General features: G+C 39.6%; 1 protein-coding gene across 1 annotated transcript; it reads left to right on the forward strand.

The window, feature by feature from the left end:
• The first annotated feature begins 1,805 nt into the window (after window positions 1-1,805).
• On the forward strand, window positions 1,806-18,315 carry CLTA (clathrin light chain A). The gene is made up of 5 exons (XM_070742291.1): window positions 1,806-2,250; window positions 11,171-11,208; window positions 12,081-12,198; window positions 13,096-13,207; window positions 17,853-18,315. The coding sequence occupies exons 1-5, from the start codon at window positions 2,046-2,048 to the stop codon at window positions 18,022-18,024; spliced, it is 645 nt and encodes a 214-aa protein (XP_070598392.1). The 5' UTR covers window positions 1,806-2,045; the 3' UTR covers window positions 18,025-18,315.
• Window positions 18,316-20,172: the final 1,857 nt, after the last annotated feature.

Raw genomic sequence — 20,172 nt, forward strand, 5'->3', positions numbered from 1 at the left:
TAAACTTAATATTAACTGCTCCAAACTTGACTGTAAAAATATGACTTAGTAACCGAGTTGTCGAAGCGTGGAACTCATTACCGGACTCCATAGTGTCATCCCCAAACCCCCAACACTTTACCCTTAGATTATCTACAGTTGACCTATCCAGATTCCTAAGAGGTCAGTAAGGGGAGAGTACAAGTGCACTAGAGTACCTTCCGTCCCCTGTACTATTGCTCTCCTATATCTCCTATAACTTTCTTCTATTCCTATATCTCTTCTTCTATTCTTTCATTGATATGTTCTATTATTATATCTTCTTTTCTATTCTTTCTTAGATATGTTTTACTATGAGTATCTCCTCTATAACCTTCATCATGTATTTTACTATGTGTATATAGATATATACCCACTAAAACCCTCATTGTGTATTGGACAAAATAAAAAAATAATTTTTTAAAAAAAACTTAATGTATCCAAAGTTGTTTAGCTTCCAAGCCCAGAAAAGACCAAGAACTATCACCTACCTTGATATCCAACTTAAAAAGCAGATGTTTTGCTATACATGGCTTACTATATCAATTTGCACTAAAAGGGAAGACTTTCCTGCTCTAGGAAGATAAGTTGATAAGTTTTAACTTTAAAAACTATACAAGTGATTCCTACAGTAACAAATGGATTCAGAACAAATAAAGGGCTTTCTAAATCAATGCAAAGCAAAACAAGCATGTACAGTATCTGAATACAAAGGCAACTTTCTAATATTTTGACATCACCAAGTTTCGACCTGTATTGCGGAGAACTAGAAAACAGTTCTAAGCTCCTCTATATGGACCTTTTCATTAGAATAAGCTTTACAAGTAATATCTCTAGGGATTTTGTAGTATTTGAAGTGCCTAAGTCCTGTTGCAAAAAATAAAGTTTAAAGTTTCTGATCGTCATGAAAAATAAACTGGCTAGATCTCAAAAGTTCTTTGGGCAACTGGACCTTCTGGTTTTTCTTTTATGATGTTTAGCTTCTTATCCAAGAACCTTCTTCAGCTCTGCTTTGTCGCTTCTTGGATGAGAAGTGAAACATCTTCAAAGAAAAACCAGAAAGTCCAGTTGTCTCTTGTAAAAGCCCATTTGGGACATCCATGATTGGATGACTGAGAATCTGCATACACATTTAGTGATGATGAACCTACATTTATTATAGAGCTGTGTGACTAAGTTACACAGAAAACGTATAAGATCCGCCAGACCCTTAATACGCCAAGTTACTGCTACAGAGGTATTGTATGTGATTTTAGATACTTTAGTTGTAATTTTACAACTAATTGTCTGTAATAGACTGACATGATTGGCCAGAGAGGATAAGAACCCTTCTCCTTGTAGTAATAGTACTCGTTCTTTCTGTTACACCAAAGTGACAGCAAAGTCACAATTGTTTAGTGATTTAAGCGCCAGTAGTTTTAAAGAGAAAGGTGGGTAGAAGAGCATTTCCTTCTCGAGCGAACTCTGGCGCTCCTCCTTTTATTGCATGTACCATAGACCAGGGGTCTCCAACCTTGGCAATTTTTAGCCTGGGGGACTTCAACTCCCAGAATTCCCCATTCAGCAAAGCTCTCTCAAAGCTGGCTGGGGAATTCTGGGAGTTGAAGTCCCCCTGGCTTATGGGGGGGGAGAATGTGTGTGTGTGAGACAGACAGACAGACAGACAGTCCCGCCCGGGAGCAGATCCCTCCCCCTCAGAACGCGACGAATGAGTAGAGGTCACGTGTGCAGAATCCCGCCTTCTGGCCACACTAATTGGCTTGTAGTTTTCTCTCCTCTCGGTTGATTGGTGGATTTGGGCCATCACTCTAAGAGCTTTCCCGGGATGGGGTGGGCGGGTAGAGGAAGGAAAGGAGAAAAAGGCTGCTGACTGCTAGACGATTAGCTGCAGGAAGCCGGAAATACTACTCGCTAGCCGTTAAACGGTTGCCTCCGGCGGGTTAGTGCTTTTTTTCTTTTGGGAGGACCGCTTGTCCCTTGGGACAGTCGCTTCGGTTGGCTCCTCCTTCCCGAATCCTCTGCGCTCCATGGCCGAGTTCGATCTCTTCGGCGCCCCTCAGCCGGCGGCAGGAAACGGGACCCTGGGGGTCGGCGGCGAGGAAGACCCCGCCGCCGCCTTCCTGGCCCAGCAGGAGAATGAAATCGCGGGCATCGAGAACGACGAGGGCTATGGCATCCTGGAAAATGGCGAGGTGCCCGTCGGCATGCAAGGCCAAGACTCGCTGACTGCAGGTTAGAAAAAAAGGGCTGCCGAGGGCGGCGACGCTCGGTGGGGGTAAGCGGCACGTGCGGGAAGCGAGGGCGGGGAGGGGAGAAGCTGGAGTCGGTCACGTTACAAGCGGCGCGCGTGTGAACGGTCCACGGGGGGGGGGAGAGAAATGGAAGCTTTGCGGTCGAGCTCCTCTCCACCCCCCCCCGCGACCTAATCTAGACGTTCGATAGCTCTCGAGAGGGGTGAGAGGTTAGAATGGTCCAATGGTTAGAGCTCCTGCTACCCATTGCTACTTGTGGACTTTAACTCCCAGAATCCCTCAGCTCAGCTTTACTGAGCTGAGGAATTCTGGGAGTTGAAGTCCACAAGTCTTAAACTTGCCGAGGTTGGAGACCCCTGGCATAAGCGAACGTATGAAGACGCCTTGTAATACTGGGCAGCCCCTCCCTCCAAAAAAGCTTGCTCTGGAAAAAAAATACCGTGCGTATTTCAGGCACGACCTCGTCCCACCCCATGAAACCCCCACCCCCAACACAAAAACCCTCCCCCACCACAGCCAGTTCGTGTAACTTTTGAAGCCGTTGCAGCCCTTAGGCCGACACGCTCTTTGTGGCTCTAGGCGGCTTTTTCTTTCTTTTTTCTTTCCTCACGAGAGAGAGAGTCTAGTGGAGAGTTTGCTGCCTGAGGCGAATTGCCTCGCCTCGCTTAATAGGTTATAGGGCGAATCCAGCGTCGAATGGCAAATAAAAATGAGCCACGGTAAAGAAAACTGGCCTTGGAACTGAATTCAAACTTCCCTTTTTAATCGTTTAGTAATTTTTCTAGTCTTAAGGAATCTACCCTCGCGCTTCGTATTTTTTCCCACACCTCTTCTTTCTGCCTCATAATTCACTTCGGGTTCTTGGGGTGCTCCTCCCCCCAATAATTGTGGTTCCTATGGAGGCCTAATATTTGTATTTGTTTCCAGATAGCATTCAAGAGGCTGGTCGTTACTTACAATTCCTTCTTAAGACCGAACCGTTGTAATTCTGGATGGGCCTGCCTCCTCTATCCTATTTTTATATTCTATGAAGGATTGCTCTGGGTTCCTCCTCAACACCTCAAGACCAAATGGCCCTGAAACCTGTCTTTTTCAGTAGCAGCCTCCTTCCTTGTGGAATTTGCTGTCCCTGAAATCTTACATATGCCCGCTACAGTATACAGTATTCCTATTTTTCCACAAAGCAACAGAGAGCTGTCCCTTTAAAAGAGCATAAGGCAATTAAGATCAGCAATATGTGCCTAATCCTCATATGCTATATTGTTCCTTAAAAAAAACAACCTATAGCTATACAGCTGTTAAAATATTTGTTTTTATTTTATGGTTATTTTTTTAAAATAGTTGTATGGAGTCTGAACTGGGTAGAATATAATTTATTTAAACATAAAGTCCGTTTAGGAAAATGACATTATGAAAGTAGGTCTTGTCAGCTTCTATTCTAAGCTGCTTACGTGTCTTTTCATGCTATATACTTAGCAAGAAACTTTTAAGTATAGCACCTCCTCTCATTCACCATTTCCTTTGGTAGTTCTTAGTTTAAACAACATAATAAATCCAAAATATCTATTAAACATTAAAGGGGTACCATCACAACCATTAACTTGGATGTTTTATATTAGATTTGTTATAGACTATAGGTTTTGGACAAAAAGGATAGAAATAAAGAGGAAAAAAGAAAATTAAAGTAGTGGCTTCTGATCTTTATAGCAGTTACAAACATTTACCATTTTTCCGTTTAGGATTATATAAGCATTCCCTTCTTTCCATGTTTAATATGTTTTAATCAGCAAATCCTTTTTGTTTATTGCCCGCAAAAAAAAGGGTTTTAATCTTTTATAAACATATTGTTTTGCCCCTAATCAAGACAGGTCAATGCCTCCTTTGTGGTACATTTCAGCTAAGCACTTCTGATTTTATAACTCAAAGAAAAACTAATTGTTTCCCTTTCCCCTCCCTCTTAAACATGATTCTCATTCACTGTATATTTGATTAGCACAAAATGAATTATAGAAACAGATCTGTTCTGGATTTGAATGATTTCAGCTTGAGAACACAGATTGCATTTTTCCCTATAGTTTGATCTCTTATTACAGTGATGGTTTAACCTTTTCGATACAGAGTACCCAAACCAGAATGCGTGCAGGTGCCGGAGTGCTGGAAACCTGAACACTAGCTGATCAGTGTGCATGCATGCGCCTGAAAACAAAAACCAGGTGCAGCTGATGTCCGGGTTCCCGGTGCTCCAGCACATGTGAAGACCAACTGGCCAGTATACATGCGCACGCTGGAAACCCAAAGTTCCAGTGGCTGCGGATAACCATTTAGTGGTTGTACAACATTATCGTCTGCCAATGCAGAGAATTTTTATGTGTCTTTGGGACTAAAGTACAATGCTAGGAGAATGATGAAATGGCCAAATAAAACATCTGGTTTTAACCCCCTCCACTCTGTTCAATTTTATCTGATTCTTGAAGACTCCCTGTAGTTTCTTGGGCATGGTTTTTCAGAAGTGGCGCATCATTGCTGCCTCCCTAGGGCTAAAAGAAAGTGACTGGCCCAAGCTAGTGTTTAAGGCAGGACTAGAACTCATGATTTCCTGATTCCTAGACTGGTGCCTTAACCACCTAGTTCCTTTATGTTTCAAAATCTCTGCATCATAAAATTAAAAGCATGAAGCTTTTTAGATCTAATATGTATAATCTTGATCATTAGTATAAAATTACCACAGGTACTCCTTGACCTATGACCATAATTGAGCCATGAATTATGGTAGTTAAGCAGGTCACCACATGGCCATACCTGATTTTACAGCATTTTTTGTGCTGGTCATTGAATGAATCTATTTTATCCAATGTGCTTTTTCAACCAAAACCATTAGAAGCCAGAAAAACTGCCAAAAATTGCAGTCACACGACCCTGGGATACTGCATTCAGCCATAAGGACAAACCAATTAACAAGCGCCCAGAATGTGATGATGTAACCTTGGGGAGGTTGGCTGTCAGAATTTCAAATGTAGCTGGGGTTGGGGCTGTGTAATTCAAGTGGTCAGTGAGTGATAGCTATATGTTGAGAACTATCTGTAATGTTAATTTTGTTTAAAAATGGTTTTGTCAACTTTGCAGAGGAAGGTAGAATATCTAGCTAAAAGAGACTTCTCATTTCAGTATGTTAGGTTGTTTTGATGGTCACTATAAGAAGAATGAGAACAAATGCCAGATTTGAACTTGCCATCAGAAGGGCTTTGATCTTGCTATAGGTACAGTAAAAAAGATAAAGGAGTCGCTGCAGATTTTATTCTGTTAATTTTTGCTGCCTATAGGAGGCAGCGCTGGTCTCCATGACAAGGCTGTTGAATCAGCACTGTCAGAAGACATATCTACAGTTATGTGGTCACCATAATTTCACAGAACACTATTACTTTCCCACGGAAGTGTACCTATTTATTTACTCATATTTGCATAATTTGACTGTTAGATTCGCAGGAGCTGGTACGAGGATGGGAGCTCACCCCATTGTGTGAAGTTCAGGGTTCAAACCTGGGCTGCAGCTTTCCAGTCAACAAGTCCAGCATCTTAATGGCTGAACTATCGTGTTTGTTTACATACACAGTCACATTCTACATACATGTTGAAGGATAATTTCATAGCTTATGAAATATAGTATGCTTTTGTGAAAAAATAGATTGGATTTATTACAAACAATGTTCATGTTCTATGGGATATATTTTATGTGGATTTAGAGTTAGGTTTGTTTAAGGAATACTGGTCTACATTTTTGGACCTAATAAAAATATGATATATTCATTTAATGGCCTGCTGTGGTATTCTGAGCACATTGGTTGCAGCTCTGTGATTAATGCAAGGAGACATTACTTTGGGGCTGAGCAGAGCAGCATACTCGCGGCTATAGCTTGTCTTTGGGATTTGAGCTGAGGGACTATGCAGGTCATTACAATCAATGTTGGGTGAAATGATAGAAAATTAAAAGAATTAAAAATGGGAAACCATGTAGATGATGGCTTCTGATATTTTCCCAACCATTAATCATATCTGTGTCCTGGGTCATATGAACAGGGAGAAGATGAGCTCAGAATCTAGTTGCTGTAGTAACATTTTTTTTCTTTTTTAAAAGATTTTTATTTTCTTTTATACAAACATTTCATATTTTATTACTGTAATCAGTGTGTCATCTGAGTACAAGCTTTTTGTGTCATAACAATTAAAAGTTACCACCATATTCATTATACTTATTTTTTATATTACTGCTAATGCTTAACTGTAGTAACATTTTAATACCCCTCTCATAGACATGCATTAGTGGACTTCTGGAATTTTTAACTTGCCTCCTCTTTTTCAAACCCTGCCTTTCTTTTATAGAATTCTTCCTCCTTACAAACATTGATTTATTCCTTTTTATGGCATACTTGTAGTCTGTCTCAAATCCCTGCATACAGTTTCTTTCCAACATTCCATTGTTTGGAAAGAACAGAAGAGCAGTGCAACTCATATTTTATAAAACTTGATTGTCTCAACAGCTGAAACATAAATTGTTATTACTATTTGCTAGAATGACAGTGTATTTAGAGACAGTGGCTATATTTAGCAGCATTGATTAGATTTCCATATCTAATAAAATGTTTATTTCACCACTTGGAACTAATTAGGTTTCCCCCTGGAATGTGATTCTCTTTAAAAAATATTTATCCTTTATTTCCCCACTCCCCTCAAGAGGCAAGAGTGTGTATGCTTCGAATAAATGCTGTTTTTAGGAATGATATTTGAAGGAAATGGGTTTCTACTTCCCCGTGTAGATAAATTATAGTACTTATCAGCTTTGTGCTCTGTTTTCTTTTTAATTGTAGATAGTGCTTCCCATCCTATTATCAGATTATTCTTTGCTTCTGAGAATGTTTAATGGAATAGAATGTTTAATAGAATGCAAATGTTAAGTTTATTTACTACCAGAGCTATTTTTAATGCATACAGTACATAAAGCTGTTTAGCATTATAAGAAACGATCCATGAGCATGGTAGTCATGAATTATGAATAAACCAAGAAACAGAAAATAACCACAGTGAGGGTTACAATTGTGTGCTCAATAATATGATATCCATTAGCACAATTTTGTTTGCTTCAGTTCATTCATATCTCTGTCTGCTTTGGTGTAGATTTAGAGATTATACATGGAAATAACAAGCAATTGGAATCTGAAAGCATGAAACAATGTCTGTTTGCATGTCATGGACCTGTCTGGTCCAAGCTTAATACTAAATGTATGCTGTAGTAAGAATAATTAATAGCAATGTCCCAGATAAAATAGGAGTATATTAAGACAGCAGTCCTAAAAACTATTGACAAGTTAAACTTTTTATTTTTCACAAAAATTAAACAAAGACTCTTAAATTGTTCCAGATACTGTTCTGTTGAATTGAATTTATTTCATATAATAATAATTTAAAATATCCTTTCTGACCATGGAGCTCAACTAGATACTTGCAGTTAAAAATATTCTGTTATTTAACTGTGATATGATCCAGTTTCAGTGTTTCCCATCTTTTCTTAATAATGCAAATACCCACACAAACACTTTGTTTCTCTTACATGTTGCTGATTTCAGCATCCTATAGAAAAATTTGGGATCTGAAAACATGGTTTTAAATTGGTTTCAGGGCCTGATGTGCTCTGTTCCTGGTAACCACTATTTTCTGTTCAGAGATAACAGGAAGAAATGTGACTACAGATATCTAATCTGCCAAAGGATGGAATGTGCACGTACACAATTCCTTTAAAAAAAAACTAGTATACTGGATTTCCCCCCCTCATCTCTTTAGATATTTAGCCTTTTGATTTGTATGACTCAAATCTCACAATATTAGTTAATTATTATGGACAAAAATTTAAAAACTCTTAATATTAATAAAACATAATCTCAATAAAACATTAATTCTAAACTGGATTCTTATGAATTTTATAAATAAGGTAGTACAACTTTAAAAACCTAATGAGAAATTAAATTGCTGTATTCTGACAGAAGAAAACAAATCTAATTTTCTCCTTACCCTGGAAAATTAAGGGAAGACATAGAAAATAAAATATATTAAAAAAACACTTGTGATTTTCATAGGGCCTACCCTGCATGAACCCAGCTAATCTTCATATTGGAGTTTAATATATTTCCCATCTCATTTAGTTCTTGGCAAACACATTAAAATGCTTCAGTCATAGCTCTTCTATATTTCAGTATTTTATTTGGCAAACAGTCTAGCTTAGTGGTTCCCAAACTTTCAGTCCACTGTCCCCTTGGTGCTACAGATTCATCCTAACAACCCCACTTCCTCAGGTGGGCATGGCTTGGTGGTCAGATGACTGGGTGAGCATGGCCAACTCGTAAAATGTGGTGAAACTCTCTTAACAACACTTGCTTAGTAACCAAATATTAGACTCAATTATGGTCATAAATCTTTCTTTCTTTCTTTCTTTCTTTCTTTCTTTCTTTCTTTCTTTCTTGCTTGCTTGCTTGCTTGCTCGCTCGCTCTTTCTGTCTTCCTTCGTTCCTACCATCTCTTCCGTCTTTCTTTCTGTTCTATTTCTTATCATCTTTTCCTTCCTTCCTTCCCTTTCTTTCTTCCCTTCCTCCTTTCTTTTTCTGTCTGTCTTCCTTCCTTCCTACCATGTTTATTTCTTTTTTTCTTTCTTTCCTTTTTCTTTCCTACTTCCCTCTCTTCCCTTCCCTCCCTCCTTCCTTTCTTCCTTTCTTTCTTTCTGCCTCCCTAAGAGCCCCCATATTGCTCCATCCACCCAACCTGTCACCCCAAAACTGCGCCCCACCACGAGATGGGCGTCTTAAAAAAAAGCTTGCAAAATACAGAAACTCTTCTCGCTGTGAGAAGTTGTTAATTGCTTGCCCTCAGGATAAAAGTTTCTGTATTTTGCAAACGTTTTTCCCCTAAAGAGACCAGCTGACAGACAGCACGGAGCTGTTAAACTCCAGTAAGACGCCCATCTCATGGCCCGCTCAGCCCCCACCAGGAAAAGAGTGGCGAGAAAAGCAGTGAGTGGGTGATTGGGTGGGCATGGGCAGCATTTTTGGAGTAGATCTATTTAAATAATGGGGAGGAGATAGTGACTACACTTAAGAAAACTTTCTGGCATTAATATACAGTGGTACCTTGTCATACGAACCCCTCGTAATATGAACTTTTCGAGATATGAACCTGGGGTTCGGATTTTTTTTGCCTCTTCTTACGAAATTTTTTCTCGCCTTATGAACCCACCACCGCTGCTGGGATGCCCCACCTCCAGACTTCCGTTGCAAGTGAAGCGCCAGTTTTTGCGCTGGTGGGATTCCCCTGAAGCTGCCTTCCATGGGAAACCCCACCTCCTGACTTCCGCGTTTTTGCGATGCTGTAGGGAAATCCCAGGAGGGGAATCCCAGGATCGCAAAAACAGGCGCTCCGCTGGCAACGGAAGTCTGGAGATGGGGTTTCCCAGCGAGGGAAGCCTCAGCAAAATCGCACCATCGCAAAAACACAGAAGTCCGAGGTGGGGTTTCCCATAGAGGGGCGCTTCAGGGGAATCCCATCAGCACAAAAACTGGCGCTTCAGCTTGAAAAAGGGGTAAATTTTGGGCTTGCACACATTAATCGGTTTTCCATTGATTCCTATGGGAAACATTGTTTTGTCTTACGAACCTTTCACCTTACGAACCTCCTCCCAGAACCAATTAAGTTTGTAAGACAAGGTGCTGCCATAATGTACATTTCTCCAATTCTTTACTATTTTTGTGGGTCATACACACATGCACATAAATACACAGTAAACGGTGTATATCATCTGTGCTGTTTGCTGGAAGGCAAATTGCTGGGAGATAGAAGCCTTTATTCCTTGTTTTCCTCCCCCAAAACTAAGGTACATCATATACTCTGAAAAATATGGTACGTTTATACATTATTTGTATTATTGACCACATTTGTATAATTGTCCATTTCACATAGTGACCTGGGAGGCATATATAATGAAATGCATAACCATTAAAAACAATTTAAATTAAAAAGATTAAGATAAAAACCCCAAAATGTCAGGAGTTAATTATTTTGAGCCATCTTAAAGCTTCATTTTACTGTTGGATTCTCAAGCCAGTTGACAGAATCACTTTTAAAATGCTTTCTGTATTTATGATTTCTCCAAAAGGGAATGTAGTTCTTAATTTTCCCAATCTAATAGAGTTTATACTTTACTTTTGTTATAATCAATTTGTAATCATTGAAATTACTTTTCAGTGAATTATTTATTTCTTGTGGAATGAGTACTATAGCATTTCAAATGTTTTGAAATTATTGTAAGAGCGGCTTTGAAACTTTTACCTTGAAACTGGTATCTTTTAAGCTGAGGTGGTACAGTGGCTATAGTGTAGTACTGCAGGCTACTTCTGCTGATTGATGGCTGCCTGCAATTTGGCTGTTCGGTTTTCACTGGCTCAAGGTTGACTCAGCCTTCCATCCTTCCGAGGTGGGTAAAATGAGGACCCATATTTTGGGGGGAATATGCTGACTGTAAACCTCTAAGAGAAGGCTGTAAAGCACTGTAAAGCTGTATACAAGTCTAAATGCTATTGCTAGTGCTATTATAAAATATATTACAAAGGGAAGAGGTAGATTGAAAAACTATGCTTCACCAATTAAATAGTTGAAGAAGAACTTTGAAACCTGAGCTTCCTGTAGTCTTTATTCTTAGTTTATATAGTCTCTCAATTTCTTGTTGAGAGGGTGAAGCTGGTTACCTACTGTATAACTAAATAAAGCCTCATTCTTTAGTTTATTTTCTTACATACTTTTAAATGTTACTTAAAGAAAGATTCTGTTGCTAAGAAAGTTAATGTAGACCATTTCTTCTTCCTCAGAAGCAATTGATGGAGTGACGAATGGCGATATCTACCAGGTAAATGAAATTCTATTGTAAAAATGGTCACCACTGATTGAACTGAACTTGACAATGAGTTTTGTCTCCTGGTCTGGCACTTCAACATTAAACCCACATGATTCTGGAGTTTTCAACTGATTTCTAAAATTTAAAAAGCCGTCTAGTTAGTATTCTTGGAAGAACAGAAGAGTTTCTCCCAGTTTTCCTTCATCTGCATCTCAACAACTTATTCCCTGTTAGCTTTGAATCTTGGCATAGTTACAAGAGTAAGAAGTTATGTGGATGTAAGAATTCCTAAAAGTTTCCGTTACTGTTTCCCCGGGATGAAGGAGTTATGCTAGAACTATGCTGAGGGGGAGGGAGAAACAGATTAGGAGGACAAATCAGTTAAAAAACTGACATGGTACCTTGATTATCATATATGCATATCCTTTTATTATTTGTCCCTCTCTTTGAGGGTCGTCATGATATTAATGAAGTTCAGGGGATACTTGTCAGTGCTCTTTTGTGACAGATAATTATCACTCTTCCCCCCCCCCCCCAAAGATGACTAGGAGTTATTTCTTTAGCAAAATACTATTATTAGTGTTGCCCTTTCCCCAATTTTCCTAGCAAAAAATTAGGTTTTCTTGCATTTTCACAATTTAAGCTGGCAGCGAAAGAGTACTTTTTAAAAAAAGGCTGAAAACCCTGCTCATCTCCCACTTAATGCTTCATTTACCATGGAAGTTACCATATATATTACCCAATCTTTCAAAATATCTTGTCATTGTTGAGCCATTTGCCTCTTCTTACATTTTTTTCTTACTCTTCATACAGCAAAGCTAATCATGCATTAGAACTTTATTTTTATTCAATTATAAAAGTAGCTGCCTCTTTGTTTGGATCAGGAGAGCAACGGTCCTACAGACTGCTATGCTGCTATTTCTCATGCTGATCGTCTGCAGACAGAACCAGAGAGCATTCGCAAATGGAGAGAAGAGCAGCGTGAGCGTCTAGAAGAACTTGGTAAGAATCTAATTTTCCCCATCACATAATTATTAATGGGAACTTTAATTTCATCTGAGTAAGGATTGTTGGAGCAGCAATATTGTCAGTTATCCTTGGATTGCAAACCATAGGCAAGGCATTTGCTATCTCCCTTGAATGCATGTTGATTCCATTTTAACTAAGTCTCCCTAGTAGGTAGAGAGGAGAGTATTGTTCAAGCCCAGAAGATAGGGCACAATGTTAAAGCACAGTATATATATGTAACTATATGTATTTATTTATGCATATTTGTGTGTGTGTGTACATTCATGTAGACATACATACACACACACCAGGGTGATTCGGCAGGAAAAAACCCCATATAACTCTTCGCTGGTACAAGCTGAGAGAAGGACCTGTACTCTAGAGGTTAAATCTGCCTTAAGGCAGACTGCTGAGGTTCAAATCCTGGTAAGGGTATGGCTAGCTGATGAGAGCAAAATAGCTTGACGTAGATCTATACTAGTCTCCCTTCCTTTTCATTATCAGCAAAAATATGTTACGTACATACATATTAGCCGTTCTTGCCAAATAATCACAAATTCTAGAAATAATCCATTTGTGTGGTTTTTTTCCTCCCTAACATGCTGATTAGTTCGCATAGCATTCATTGTCCTATTTAATTTTTAAAAGAACTAGTCATTAATATTTCAAAAATAGAACCAATTTTTTTTTAGAAAAAAAGTCTTAGGAAACTGGGATATGCGATCAACGACTTTATTATTATTGTAGAGTTACTTCAGGTCATGAATTTGGTTGATGTAGTAGATCTGGTTTCACTTTTTGCTACCTTTCAGAAAGGAATTAATATATTTGTACTGTTAATTAATCTTGAAATTGATTCCAGCCTTTGTGCTGTGTGTATATTTTTTAAAGATGCAAACTCTCGAAAGCAAGAAGCAGAATGGAAGGAAAAAGCAATAAAGGAATTGGAGGAGTGGTATGCAAGACAAGATGAGCAGCTACAGAAAACGAAAGCAAATAACAGGTAAATGATACAGTTAAAGATCAGTTACCGGATTTTTGCATATCTTTTTATTAATATTTTTGCTAACATGATAATGTCTCTATGCTAATTATAACTGGCAAACCATAGCCTCTCTGAGAAATTTTCAGGAATCCGTTACTCTTAGGATAACGATTTTCTCATTCCCAAATCCTCTTCTTCTTTTTTTTTTTGATAGATGTATTTTTTGTATAGATGTAAAGTAGGAATTACTATGACTTGGCTAGTACCATTGAACAACTCTTTTGTTGTTGTTGTAATAATAAAGACAATCTCAACCCTTTTGCAAAGTCTAAATGACTGTGTATGTGTGATTCTGTATGTTATAATCTGTGTGTAAGGTAGAGAAAAAGAGACATAGTTACGGTTATATAATTTGTGTATATTTGTATGTATGTGTTACATACACACACATACCTGATTAATTGATCTCTTGCATAGTCTATAAAAACTGAATAACAGGAATTAAAAAAAATTTGTAATCAGTATTTGATATTTCTGAATGAAGCAGTTGAAAATGTTGCTGTGTTTTGATAGTTCCCTTTATAGCCAGTTCAGTAAATAGGATTGTTTTTCTTTAGTAGTTACTGTGGTTTTCAGTCAAGAAATCACAGTTGCTTCTTAGTCTTTTTCTACCATAGTTCCTGAGCTTTGTGATAAAAATGAATTGCAGAGATGACAGGTGGAATGTCCTCTTTACTATATAGCCACTTGCTGATTCAAAGGTTTAAAAATGCTTGCTCTGTAGAGCAGGTTTCCCCTTTCAAAGCATAAACCAAAGCATTTTTAAAAAAAAGCTATGGCATCTTAAGTGGCCTTTGTTAGCTGTTACTTATAACTTAGTTTATTTACCAAGATACCCCTAGTTTGAAATTTTATTGCGCAAAACAGTGCCTAAAGATCTACAGAGAGCAATCAGGATGTTTGATTGTCTGAAAGGGACTAACTTACCTTAATTGAACTAAGTTGTTTCTTATCTGTTTCTTCACACATATTTCTTACATGTTTTTCTCCCCTTCACTTACAATTTCTAAGAATTTCTAGGGTCAGATTAATCTGCATGCTAATAACTTGAAATTTAATTCTACTTGGCTATGTTTCCTTTTGCTTATTCTTTTCTCTTTGTCTTCTGTCTGCTTGCCTCTTCTGTGGACTACTTGCCATCTAGGGTGGCAGATGAAGCTTTCTACAAACAACCCTTCAATGACGTGATCGGTTATGTGTATGTTGCCTAACTACTGGTTATATTCTGATCCATCTGTTTTGCTTAACATTTTTAATCTTTTGAGAGTTATTGTGATCAAAGTACCCCTATACCTTGTTAGACAGCAAAATAGGAAGAAGGCATCTGACTTTGGGGGTGGGGGCAGGAATGGACAATTTCTATATTATATTGCAGTAAAAGTAGACAATAGTATCCAAAGAATGTCAATGGACTTTTGGCCATATAATCACTGAATTATTTAGGTAATTGTAATCAAAGAATGGGAGAAATTTCAAATAAAATTGTAGGGAAGAACAATTTCCTAATGTTAAGGAAAGAGATTCCATAGTTTTGTTGTCATTTGTTGCATTTTGAATATAGTACTAAAAGTCTTATCACTATGTAGAAAATGCAGGCGACTTCAGATAATTCAGTTTGGTTTGAGATCTGCAGTAGAGCAGTGATGGCGAACTTTTTGGCACTGAGTGTCCAGAATGGAACATGCATGCATGTTGCGTACATGTGGGCGTTTTTAGGGTCATTTCCCAGGCTGTTTTCCGGGCCATTTTGGAGTTGAAAAAAACAGCCCACAGGATGGCTCAAAGAATGACCTGAAAACAGCCTGAAAAAAGGCCCGGAAATGGCCAGGTTTGGGGCTGTTTTCAGGGTGTTTTCTGGTGCTCCGGCATCCATGAAAACCAACTGGCCAGTGAGCATGTGTGTGCCGGAAACCAGAAGAGCAGCTGGCAACAGTGTGCATGCCCACAGAAAGGGCTCTCTCCTTCACGCGTGCCATAGGTTCACCATCACGGCAGTAGAGTGTATATCTGAAATAACAGTTAAAATTGATAGATAATGCTAGAATAGGTGAAATAATTGAATAGTAAACTGAATTTTTTCAAATCAGTATTCGGTTTCTTTAATTTTGTAATTTCATTCTATATTGAAATTTAAACTACTTAGCAGGCAGAGTTGAATTTTGTTAGGTGATACTTGATACTTAATAACTGAAAACAGTTGTTTTCTCACAGTTGAGTACTTTTCTCCTGTACTTTTTGCATATTTGGCTATTCAGGATTATGTTACCCAAGCATATAAAATAATAAAAGCTATTTAAGCAGCTCCTTTGTAGCTGAGCCTAGGTGTAAAACTACTGCAGTGGTTAACAAGAAAAAGAAAAAAAATGGGAAGAAAGATTTAGTAGTTTTATATAACTTCCCTATAAAATATAGACTGGGAAGAATCATTCAGAGTCATAAAATATTGCTAAAGAATTTAGCTTTAGTAATTGTAGGTAAAATTTACCTATGTAAAAATAACTCTTGTTACAGAATAAGTGTTTTTCTGTTCATATTCCAGTTCTATTCTCTGAAAATTTTAAATAAAAAGTATTCTTATCTATTTCTGGATGTTTGTTGTTCAGAATCAAATGTCTTCTTTCAATGCACATGCTAGAATTGTGATATTTATGTTCACTGGGGCTAGTCCAGATGGACAGGGCAGAATACTATGATACATGTGTTGCTAGAGTAATTGTCTTTCAACAAGAACCAAAGAGAAAGAGGCATGAGCTATTTGCAACACATTTTTTCCTTCTTCCTGCTTGAAAACCCCATTAATGGCAAGTTCAGGAGATGGGGAAGTCGCTGTTCCTCGTCTATATACAGCAAGTTTGTAGTTAAATGGAGTATGTCAAGAATTAGGAAAAAGAAATAGTGATCAAACTGCTTTGGGAGCTGGGCCTTGCCATGATTTATATATCCTTAATTGCCTACAATATTTTCAGATTCGTTGTGTAATCCGGAAGAGTTGCATGGCAGTACTTGAGAAGGCCGATGGGTATTTCATGCCTGTTTCTATTCTGAATTTAGTACCGAAACTTTTCTCCAATGCTATAAAGGTTCGGCAGATGACTTAGGAATCCCTTTGACTTGTGAAATGCTGGACTTACAGGTGGTGGTCTGCCTTTGGTTTTTGCAGTCAAAGTTCAGGCAGAAAGGCTATTTCCTGTAATTGGTTTGGGTGGGGGGAGAAGAATGCCTGTAGTGCAGCTGCTGTAAAAGTAATTTTGGAGGCACCTGTTCCTGAATGTTGATAGTGCTGCAAAGTGCATGTCTACCCAGCTTTACTTGCCATCTGCATTATGCTCATTTTCATTTTTCTATATCTGACTTAAACTCTCCTTTTTGTTTCTCTTCATCTTTAAAGCACAAACATAAACCATCCTTGCTACAGCCTAGAACAGTTAAGTAAACTCTTCACTGCCCTTTAAGTGTCTTGTCCCATGAAATAGCAGTGTTGTAGTGACCCTTGTCATCAGTGGTGCTTGTAAAATACAACCATACTTGTGATCAGTGCTGAACTTCATAAGTTCATCTCATTGCTTCCCCCTCTCCGCCCCATACTCTGTGGGAATAGTTTTTTCCTTTTCCCTTCCCCATAAGTAGGTCTGCTTTATTGCATTTGCTTATGTTCAGAGCTCACGGTCTGCTTCCAGAAAATAATTTCCCTAGCAGAATGTTAGTATTGAAGGGACAATAATTGCGATGTCACTAAGCACAAAATGTGCACACAAGTGCAGATGAAATGAAGAAGCAGATCTCTCCTTGGCTTTTCTCCTTCAGTCTTCCTTGCTCCAGCCTTTAGGTTCATAGCATTTTCAAGCATAACGGCTATGACTTCTTTTCTTTCATGCTAATTTCTGCTATCTCTCCACAGCATTGAAAATAGTGTTCCATTTTCATATTATAGTTTGTAAAAATTGAAAATAACTACTAAGAAGGCAACTAAATACCATACTTAGCATACCTATGGATACCAGTAGAAGTAGATACTTCTACTGGTATCTGTAGGATCATTGGCAATGGCCTTATATAGAATCAAATGGTGATCCTTCATCAGATCTGACTCCTAATAGCTCTCCGAAGTTTCAGATTGGAATCTTTTTTTTTTTGCCCGGTATGGAAGTGCTTGGGATTGTACCTGGAACCTTCTGCATGGATTACACATGCTCTGCCATTGTATTGAGGATCTTCTAATTTATACTGTATGAAGAATTCAGTGTGTAGGTAATGAGATTCTGTGCCAATTGTCAAAGTTGCACATTAAACAGACTCAGGTTATGCATCTGTACAGTTGATTCTCTCCACAGCCTTGTACACTATATAAGGTTGAGATTACCGTTCTCTGTTAAACCAAGCACACATATACTCCGACATTTGACTTAGCACCACTCTGTTCACCGGGGTCTTGATTATTGCCCCTTCCATAATTTGTAGGTCTAAAAAGGGAGGGTTGGAAATTTTACCCTACTTGGAGTGATGGTGATGATGGTTTTACAAATAATTAGGAAGCAACTTATGGGGAAATGGGAGGGAGTCCTCTATTTCGTTGAAATGAAACATGGTGTTGCATTATTTCCAGGGCAGCTGAAGAAGTCTTTGTGAATGATGTTGATGACTCCTCTCCTGGCACCGAGTGGGAACGTGTGGCTCGGCTCTGTGACTTTAACCCCAAGTCGAGCAAGCAGGCGAAAGACGTGTCCCGCATGCGCTCAGTGCTGATTTCGCTCAAGCAGGCCCCACTGGTTCGCTGAAGGGAAAGCACAACCTACACTACAAATGCAATATCTAACTTTACTCAGAGAAGCTGTGTTTGCAGTAATTGGATTAATTATGTTTAAATGTTTTTTGTTGTTTTTGTTTTTGGACCAAACCTCCCCATGTATTTAGAGTTTGATCATTGTTTTGTGATTGCATGTTTCTCTTCTGTGTCCTCCTGGTGTCCAGACTGGGAGAAAACTTCCAGAACTGTAGTCTCCATGCTCCTCTTATGCATTGAGATTTGACTTTCAAATGTACCAATATTAAAGGACTGTTTAATTGCACTGTTGTGTGGGAATATTGAAAAGCCAAAGAAACTATACTCGTTGAAAAGGATTCTGTTGTGCTGACTACAAATAGTTGGGAATATAATGGCTGAAAATTGTATTTTCAAAAACCAATTTGTATTTTCAAAATCAGAAAAATTACTGTTTTCTTTCCGAGTTATCTCTTGCACTATAGCAGTGATGGTTAACCTTTTTGTCACACATCCATAATGCAATACGCAAGTGATTCCCCCTCACATGCCCAGTTGGACTAGGGTGACAATTTGTGTGCCCATAGAAAGGGCTCTGTGTGCCACACCTTTGCCATTGTGGCACTATAGTATATCATTTCCAAACCAGGAATATTTATGTAACTATTTATTCACAAGATTTAAATGGCCATCTACTTCACACAATGACCTGAGGCAGTTCGTTCATTCAGTCATTCATTCATAAATTTATATACAATAGCTGCCCATGTTGCAAAAAAGCAATTCTGGGCAACACATAATAAAACAATGATACACCAAACCCCCCCCCCCCCCCCCCCCAAAAAAAAAAACTGTTGACCACCAAATGTTAACCACCACGAAGCCAACTCAGTATTTTGCTGGTATCCTAGGATCCCAAAGTCTAATGGCATAACTAGGTTTTGAGGGATTTCTGGAAAACCAACAAGGATGTAGCTAACTTCACTGGAGGGGGGTGGGGGGTATTCCATAAAGTCGGCACCATGGTAGGAAAAAGCTCACCTCCTGAGTCCTGTCATGTGTAGCTTCCTAGCATATGTAGCATACTTCCTGCCAGATCTGATGGGATGAGCAGATGTAAGCAGTCCCTCTAATGACCCAGCCCCATGCCATGTAGGCATTTAAAAGTCAAAACCAGTATACAGTGATCTCTCGATTAGCGCGGGGGTTACGTTCCAAGACCTCCCGCGCTAATCGATTTCCGCGTTATAGTGGTGCGGAAGTAAAAAACACCATCTACGCATGCGCGCCATTTTTTTCATGGCCGCACATGCGCAGATGGTGGAGTTTGCGTGTGGGCGGCGGGGAAGACCAAGGGAAGGTTCCTTCAGCCGCCCAACAGCTGATCTGCTCCGCAGCGCGGAAGCAACGAGGAGCCGAAGATGGGGTAAAGGCAAAGGGGAAACCCCATCTTCGGCTCCTCGCTGCTGCCGCGCTGCGGAGCGGATCAGGTGTTGGGCGGCTGAAGGAACCTTCCCTTGGTCTTCCCGCCGCCCAGGCAAAGGGGAAACCCCAAGATCGCTTGCCGCTTGCCGTATTGCAGCTTGGAGCCTTGCTTCGCCTCCTTCGCTGCAATACGGCAAGCGGCAAGCGATCTTGGGGTTTCCCCTTTGCCTGGGCGGCGCTGGGGCCATGCGGAGCCGCTCATCTAGGGGGGCGTGGACCGGCAAGGTGCCCTCCGCTCTCTCTCTTTCTCTCCCTGTTACCGGCCTGGTATAAGAGAGAGAAAGAGAAAGGAGGGCGACTTGCCAGTCCACGCCCCCCTGGATGAGCGGCCCCGCATGGCCCCAGCGCCGGACTCCGCCGTTGCCTCCGCCCTTGTTCGGCTCTGCAGCTGAGAGGCCACGTCCACCCCCTCCTCGGTGTCCCCGGCACCCAGCATCCCCACGCCGCCTCCACTTCCCGGTAATGCGCCCGACCTCTGCCTCTCTCTTTCTCTCTCATATACCACGCCGGCAACAGGGAGAGAAAGAGAGAGAGAACTAGCGCGGACTTATTTTTTAATTAATATTTTTTTAAAAACCGCGTTGCAGCGTTTCGCGCTAATCGAGACCGTGCTAATCGAGGGATCACTGTATTAAATGGAATCCATTAAAATGTTTGAAAGAAGTGTATCCTTTTCCCA

The sequence above is a fragment of the Erythrolamprus reginae genome, chromosome 2 (genome assembly GCF_031021105.1).
Source record: "Erythrolamprus reginae isolate rEryReg1 chromosome 2, rEryReg1.hap1, whole genome shotgun sequence".
Taxonomy (NCBI): domain Eukaryota; kingdom Metazoa; phylum Chordata; class Lepidosauria; order Squamata; family Dipsadidae; genus Erythrolamprus; species Erythrolamprus reginae.